The following is an 8,805-nucleotide window of genomic DNA, read 5'->3' as shown; positions in this document are numbered from 1 at the left end:
ATTGAGCATATAAACAATCATGAACAAGTAATAACAATAGTTGCAATAATAACAAAGATGTAGTCATGTTATCCTACGCTAAGCTATTCACAACAATGAATTATTAAGCGAGACCCTCAAGGGTTGATAAAAGGTAACTTATGAGTAATGGTGGTTTGCCCAACTTAGATCGCTTTTAGGTTTAGGGTTTTAAAGAAAGATCACCGAAACCTAAATAGTATGAAAGCTTTGTAAGATTTGGGAAAAGCAACCTACATAACTTAGATTTTGGAAGTATGACTAAGGCCTTACCTTCAATCGGTAGCGAAAAGGCTCCGATGAAGGGTCCGGGAGTGATTAGATCATTGATTGAAGGGAGGGAGGTAAACCTCAAACAATCGGTCTCCCTCCCTCTCTCACTTTTTATTCTTCTCATCTTTCTCTCCCTCTTTTAAGGTCAGAGTGAGATTGTTTCCAATCACCGAGGCCCCAATAGGAGGTATACGTGCTGATCTAAGCCATGTGATAGGTATCACACTAGGAGATTTATGTTTGGATACAACCATTTGACGATTGGATGTGCTGATCAATGGGGAAAGTCCTAGCTTAAATTGACAATTATCAAGCGTCGATTGAGATTACAATTATACGGATGCGTGTAGGGTAATAATTTACATCTGTGCCATAAATGTCGTCACCATCTAATGGTCCAAAAGTTACAACTTCGACTAGAGCTAATAATGATCAATTCACTTAAGTTTACGTTATCACTTAATGTAATTGCACATTCCATGCCCTCGGCTTGCGGGTCAAAGTTGAGTAATCCTAAACGTTATCTCGGTTCTATATCCGCAATGGACATTAAGCCTAGCAAGACAGATGTCGTTCTAAATTTTTGAATTTAGTAGACTACAAATGCGCGGTCTAGATTTAATTCGGTTGATCAGGATATTTTTGAAATAAATTAAACCTCAAGATTTCTCGTGGGTGTCAATTAATGTTGGGATTAAATAAGTTTACGATGCTACCCGTTCGTGATTAGCAAAAATGGTACTCTACTCTAATTATTCTAAATACTTCAATTATGGTGTAATTAAGACATTTAGTTAGACTAATATAATTTCCTAATTTCCATAGGAAATTGTACACGTCGTTACACGTTACTGCACGCCAAACAAGTAATTCAAATTATGATTCCAGTTTATATGTATCAAGGAAAAAAAAAAAAAAAAAACTTATCTGAACGGTGGACATTTATTCGACGGTTAACATGAAAAATATCCAACGGTCTTATTTCAACAAATAAGTGACAACAAATCAAAAGTTAGGATTGTTCAACCAATACGATCATTGGACGATGACTTATCAACTGTGTCTTCCTCGATCTAGTCCGTTAAATCTGCTTTACTATGCGCCACGTGTACAGATTCAAAGTAGCTGCGCATCAAGCGTCACCCTCTGCTGCTGAAGTATCAAATATCTCCTTCTCTTTCTTTTCAACTCCCGCCATTCATTCAGATCCTGAAATTCCCAAAGAAGAGCAAAAATGCTTTCTTTCCAGCGAAATCTGATCCGTCCATCTGGCCTCATCCTAACCGTTCATATTCTTTCAATTTGGATCATCGGATTCGCGTCTCGAGAAATCAAGCCGTCGGACCACGGCTTGCCGTACCAGAGCTCGTCGGGAGCGGAGTCGCCCGAGATGGCGGCGTTTTTCAACGGGACGTCGTCTGTCGTGGCGAGGAATCCGAGCGATCCGCACGAGACGGGGCCCGTGGAGTTAGGTCACGTGAGGGGGGAGAGGAGAGGTCACGTGATGGAGGTGGTGCTGATTGCAGGGAGCTTGGTTCTTGGCGTTGTTGGCATTACTCTAGCCATCGTTTCTGCATTCTTCTATCTGTTTCAGATACGGAGAGGAGACAAACGCCAAACGCGATGCGCGCTGGGATAGGCTCTTCGCGGTGCACGTGCTGACATGGCATACGCATGTGAGATCCAAACCGTTCATTAGTTGAGGCCCATGCGGACGTGGCGAGGATAAAACATCTGGATCGTTTCACTCATCAAAGAATGATACCTATGCTATAGCTAGCACGCTTGAGATGACGACTTCGCAGATCATGTTCAAATGTGGAAAACGTTTACATGATCCGGGCCGTTCATCAACTGGTATTGACTGTAAACATGCTACGGCTGAAAATTGGATAGGTCACACATGTATCCTGGATATGAATAGTTGATTGATATCTTTGAACCGTCCATTTCTTTTGTGCATGAAACTGATCTTTGTCGTAGAGAATATACACAGTCCCAGAGCCACTTGATGAGCGTCACGGATTATAGATGCGTCCCCATGATCAGGCTGGTAAGCTCGTCAGGTAGGCAACGTACGCAATATAATCAGGTAGGCCCGTTTAAACCTTCCTCCGGGCCACCATGATGTTTATTTCCTATCCAGCCTCCTCGTAAGGTCCCATAGACCTGGACGAAGAGAACATATTCAAAGCTTCTGTGGCCCACGTGAAGTTTTCAACGGTAAACATTTATTCACCACTGCTTCCTGTAGTGTGGTCCTTGAGCCTTCGATCTGCCTCCCTTTTGAGCTGAAGTTTTCAACTGTTAACGTTCAATCACCACTACTTCATGTGGATGGGTCATCAAACTTCATGGGAAGCAGAGCATGACTGAAATATGAGCTACAGATGTCCTAGAGGATGGGGATAGGACAATACCAATTCCTTATAAAAACTTACGGAAATAATGTTTTCAATCGCATAAAGTATTAAAACATTGATTTCAATTAATTTGTAGGACAACATTCTCCTAAAACTTTAGGCAGGAAAACATTATTTCATGATATCCTTGAAATTAAACTTTCAAAATATAAAAGGTAGATAATCAAATAAATCAATCACCACGAATGCGCAATGAGTAATAGTGGTTCGGTGTTTAACACACACCTACTCCACTCCTAAAATTACTACCCTTGTAATTTTGGTTTTCCACTATTTCAAAGTTTTCACATGTTCACCTTAACAGGCTCCTACCGTTCTTGTGATTTTTACGGGATTACCACAATAAAACCCCCTCACTGATTTTCACGGGCTAACCACCAATCAACCCGATGAGATTTCTGGGATATCTCAACAAACCCAAATGAAATAATAAAACAGTAACAATGAGATTTTTGGGATATCTAACAAACCCAAATGAAATAATAAAACAGTAACAATACTTATCTTAAGAAGATAAAGCATTAATTTGTAGATACTTGATAAAGTCGAGGCTTCAATAAATGCAACGATCTTCTTTCTTTGATGTCAATGAAGCAATGTATGCTCAATCAGAATGGATATAGGGATCTAATATAATTCAAAGAATATAAACCCTAATAGCCGAACCCTGAATTCCCCCAGGCGAATGGCAGATTCTCTTATAGAGTATAGATTACTCTATAATTGCATTTAAAACTAACTTGAGAAAGGGAATTGAATAAGCTAAAAAAAAAAAAAAAAAAGAATTATCACATAAATAGCTTTGGGAGGGCTTGAGTTTCTCTATTTGTTTGAGAAAGATTTATCACACTTTTTCATTTTGAAAATAATAAGAGAATGTCCATATTTATAGCCAAATGATTTGGAACTTCGTTAGTCTAAGAACAACTTCAGTTGGTCGAATTTCAACGATACTATTCCCACAGTTAGCGGATTTCGCGGGATAAGATTTATCAAAAATTTGGTTAGCTTGAGCTAAAATTCAGCTGGCCGAATCTGCCATTCTCCTGGCTGAATTCAGGGTTCGGCTGGTCGAATCCCTTTAAAATTCGAAAGTTTCCATTGATGGAAACTTGACCCGAGACACCTTCGGGCCTGCCCAAGCCAAGTTTGGTGGCCGAACCCAAAGTTGGGCTAGCCGAACTTGCACCAGAATTTTCTATTTATTGTTGTTGTAAACTTGGCTGAGACTGAGATTGGGTTGGCTGAACCAGAGGTTAGGCTCATCGAACTTCAGTGAATTTACATAGTAAATATTACATTTTAAGCATATAAGGCCATGTTTAAAAACCTCTAATATAAGGTCTTTCTAGGGTCATTTTACTTGATAGTTGGCATACACAATGATCTTTCAAATATTTCACTTGTAACCATACCGAGTCTTCTAGTCTTGTGATGTTGAGTAATTCTTTATGAAGTGTCGTAGAGGACAGAACTGTATTGACAATCTAACCAACATTTTATCTATGAAATTTGACAACAACATGTGTCCTTCGAATACAAGCACTTATAATCTCCCCCTTTGTCAATTTTGTGACAAAACACACATACACATCACATCATACATACACATATTAAATACATGGACTCAACCATCAACTTGAAGTTTTGAATCAAAATCCGCACACCTGCTGCTCCCCCTGAGAAATATACTCAAGTTATTTTACAAATGCCATACACAAGATATATCCATGCATTAATATATATATATATATATATATATATATATATATTCAATTGTAATATCTATGCATCATTAAATCATATAGCAAAATTTTCACCCTTTTTGTCATAAGTTGACAAAAGAAGTTGTAATTTAAATGAAGCAAATCAACTAGAATAAACTGTTTAAGCAATAAAACATTATAAATACCAAGTGAAAAGAAGTCAAGTGTATCAAGTTGAGTCACACCAAACCATAAATAAAGTTATTACAGACCAAATGTATTCAAATATCATTCAGACTCAGATGAAGATGGAGCAGGCATCGTAGGATTAATTATCTTCAAACTCCTACTAAAGTGGTGGAAGTACTTCTTCATGTACTTCATATTCAATTTTTGAGTTTGAGCAAGAGATTCATGTGACACATGCAGAGCATCCATCCTCTTCTCTAAAGATGATAACCTTTCATCATAATTAGAAGGTTGGTAGTTGGAATCTTCTGTTGATTCTTCTAATTCATCAAAAATATCATCCATATTAACATCACTTTCCTGCCTTTTCTCCTAATCACCACGTTGTTCAAGAAGAGGTGATAGTCTGATCATATGAATATTAGAAGAATTAAAGGGTAATTTGGACTACGGTGCCTCAATCGACGATATTTGGATACGGAATTGTAAAGTAAGAGAAGTCATAAGATGCGCGAAAGGAAGTGAACCATGTCTAGGATGCATACAATACTGAATAATCGAAGACCACCAACTTCATCTAGAAGAATATCATCTGTAGGTTCGGCATTCCCTATACCATTGTAACGAACAACGGAAGACAGTTCGACAATGCCCGTTTCTGAGGACTGTACGAAAAGTTCGGCATTCGCAATGCCTTTGCTTCACCTCGTCATCCCCAAGCTTACGGACAAGTATAAGCTATCAATAAAATCATAAAGAGCCATTTAAACACTAAGGTTGAAAAGTTCAAAGGAGCCTGGGTTGAGGAGTGGGCACATGTTCTATAGACATACCTAAACCACGACCTGTATAATGACTGGAGAAACCCCCTTCTTCCTAGCCTTTGGCACATAAGCACTGATTCCAGTTGAGATCAGGATGCCCTTAGGATGGACCGAGCCATTCGATATGGAAGAAAATGACGCACAACCAGCTTTGGGTTTAAACCTGATTGAAGAGTTAAGGGAAAAGGCACAACTAAGGGTCATCACTTAATAACATAGGGCTGCTTAGCACTACAACACGAGGGTTAAGGTGAGCTGATTACGAGCAGGTGACTTAGTCCTCCGAGAAATCTTCCAAAACACTAAGGAACCCAACTTAGGAGCCCTGGAACCAAACTGGGAAGGACCATATAGGGTAGGTAGCATGGTTTGCCCGGGGACATACCGACTAGAAGACGTGCAGGGTCAGCTCTTACACCATACATAGAATGTCGAGCACCTGAAAATCTACTATTAATGAGGGCAAAACTAGGAGAATCTACAGTGCATAGACTGCTCACCTTAGGAGTAAGCTGTCGATCATCGAGTGACCGCGACATGTGAAAATTCCCTTTATGAAGGAATAAATTTTTCTCTACTAACTTCAAGACTAAAGTCCACATTCTCGACTCTCTTATTTACTAAATAATCATGCACGACCATCGACACATACAAATGCAAAGCTAGACAAAAAAAATTCTTCTCACTCATAATGGAGAGGATTACATAGCTGTTCAAAAAAAGAATATACATCTACAAAAGTGCGGCTCTATGGAATTTCCTCGACCTCGAGGCAGCAACATCAGAGGCTTCAGGGGCATCATCATCGAGGCACCTTAAGTCGAGATTAGGCCATTGTCGCTGGACATCTTCACAGTATCTCTAGAATCCAACATTGAATATATCATCTAGCTCAACCGTATGATCCTCAGATGCCTTAAAATCCTCTACTGCGGCTGCCTCCCTCCCAGAAATCATGGCCTCGACTTCATCAGCTTGGCCTCCGTGTCGACTGCCCGAGCTCCCGCCTCAGTGAGATAGGACTTGTCACGCCCCAAACTCGGAAACTAGGCTCACAAGATTTTTGATCGCCGAATCCGGTACCAACAGCCTCCATAGTACCCCATTCTCGGCTCCCAGCGCCCATATGCTAGATTCTGATCCTGGGATCCTACAAGGAGAATTTTTTAATGTACATTTAACTCGTACTAAGCATAACCACAAGTTTACCCAAATCACAAATGTAAGACCCGTGTCCTAGTCCGTAGCGTTCCATTAGCTTCTGCGATCCTTCCGGTCAAATTTCGACAACCTTCGCACCGTATCCGACGATTGCGCGCGATCCTAAGCTGAGTCCCGCTTGCTAAAGTCAGCTCGAACTGAAACCTATATCTTGGCAACTGCCCCGTCGCCGTGATTCCAATGCTGCGATTCACGCATCGACTCGATACCCAGGTTAGAAGATGTCGATCTACGTTTATTCCAAAGAAATGCCGCGCATTGCGAATCTCGAGGGAATCTCTATAATAAGTCCCATCAATCAACCATAAATGCATCCCTTATCCAAGTACAACCACCCCACTCCTCCTTTTCCCATAAGTCAAACCTCTCTCTTCCTCACCATCCCTCTTTTACCCATTTTTCAAACCAACCCATACCTCATTAATTACAACCACCACCTCACCCATCCATATCACTCCCATCATCTCACCCTCTCTCTCATTTCTCAAATCTCCCAAGCAACAAAAATTTCACACGTCCAACCCCTCTCTCCCAAACCACAAGTGTGGTCCACCTTCTCATCTTCCATCTATACCCTCTCATCTTTCATCCACACCATCAAAAGTCCATCAACCTCCATCAAAAGGCAAGCTAAGGAGCATTGGAGTCTAAGGGACCAAGAAGAATGAAAATAAGATGGGTGATCTACCGTTGCTTTCAATTTTAAGGGCCACTTGTTGTGGGACCCACATGATGTATGTGTTGTATCAATGGAGGGCCCATAGTAGCAGGGTCCCTCCTCTCTATCACCGTATCTCTCTCTCTCTCTCTCTCTCTCTCTCTCTCTCTCTCTCTCTTTCCCCTCCTTAGAATGAAGTGGACCCTATCAAATCATGTTAAATCCACTCCATTCATCAATAGTGAGGCCCACCACATTTTAGGCAAAAATCCACCATCCGGTGGGAATATATATATTATATATATATATGGTATATTATACTTATATTATACTAATATATAAATATATATGTGTATATATATATAGTTGGTGGGCCACGTCCATGTGGGACCCACCACAATGCGTGTTTATCCATACCGTCCAGCATCCAGTGACGCTGGACAGACGAGGCTAACATGGAGTGTGTATACTGACTTGGGTGTGTACTTGCAAAAGAAAAAGAAGAAAAGAGAAAGAAGAGGTGGGCCACTCATGCAGGCCCCACCTTGATGTATATATTTAATCCAAGCCATCCATTCCATTCTCGAAATTATTTTAGGCGTTGAGCCGAGGTATGAAATTAATCCGAGTATCTGGTGGGCCGTAGCATGAAAAATGGTGATCCTTACCGTTAAAAATTCACTTGATGACCCTATACACGAAAATACCTCGGATATTTGACCCGTTGGGCTTGTCTTGAGCCGTAGGAGCAACTGGACGGAGTGGATTTTGTTGATATGGGCCCCACCTAAGAAAATCTGTGGAAAAATAGATTTAATATATATATATATATATAAGCAGTAGTAGCAACTGCTGCCGCTGACAGAAGGCGCAGGCAGCGCCTGCACTAGCTACTGACGGATGACCTGCTGGGCCTCACGGCTCCAGCTGTGGGCCCCCATCGTGATGCATTTCGAACATCAACACCATGCATTTGATGGGTCCCCTCGGTCCAGGTGACCACCCCAAAAATCAGCTGTATACGGAACTCCGGTGGGCCACACCATTTAAAATCATGTGAAGACATGCCTAAACATATAAAATTAGTTGGTGGGGCCTACCTGAAATTTGGATGTGACTGAAACTTGGTCTGGACCCTCAACCAGGTGGGACATGCACAATGGGTGGACTAGATGTGTGAACCACATCACTGTGGGCCCTAGTCCACGTGATCTCATAAATAGATTGGATGGCAGTAAACATTACCGTGGCCCATGGTCCACGTGAACAGTTTGCATGGCAAATAAATATCATTGTGGGCCCCAGTCCAGTGTGTAACACCTGGTCCATTCAGTACTATTTTTCATGCTTATGATGATTGAAGCCCTTAGCTAGACATGGATTAATCATTCATAGTACACACCCAACTGACTGGAACCCCAAGACCTCGAAACTTATCTCATATCGACCGCCCCATCGCTGCGATCGTAGAGGTACCACCCGTGCATCGGTAT

General features: G+C 41.1%; 1 protein-coding gene across 1 annotated transcript; it reads left to right on the top strand.

Moving 5' to 3' along the window:
- The first annotated feature begins 1,378 nt into the window (after positions 1–1,378).
- On the top strand, positions 1,379–2,246 carry LOC131239509 (uncharacterized). The gene has a single exon (XM_058237281.1). The coding sequence runs from the start codon at positions 1,526–1,528 to the stop codon at positions 1,928–1,930; it is 405 nt and encodes a 134-aa protein (XP_058093264.1). The 5' UTR covers positions 1,379–1,525; the 3' UTR covers positions 1,931–2,246.
- The last annotated feature ends 6,559 nt before the right edge of the window (positions 2,247–8,805 follow it).

This window comes from Magnolia sinica, chromosome 1, assembly GCF_029962835.1.
Source record: "Magnolia sinica isolate HGM2019 chromosome 1, MsV1, whole genome shotgun sequence".
Classification (NCBI taxonomy): Eukaryota; Viridiplantae; Streptophyta; class Magnoliopsida; order Magnoliales; family Magnoliaceae; genus Magnolia; species Magnolia sinica.
This window is presented reverse-complemented; position numbering and strand designations above follow the sequence as displayed.

Excerpts from the sequence above, each read along its gene's own strand:
- LOC131239509 (XM_058237281.1), top strand. The coding sequence starts at position 1,526 with ATGCTTTCTTTCCAGCGAAATCTGATCCGTCCATCTGGCCTCATCCTA.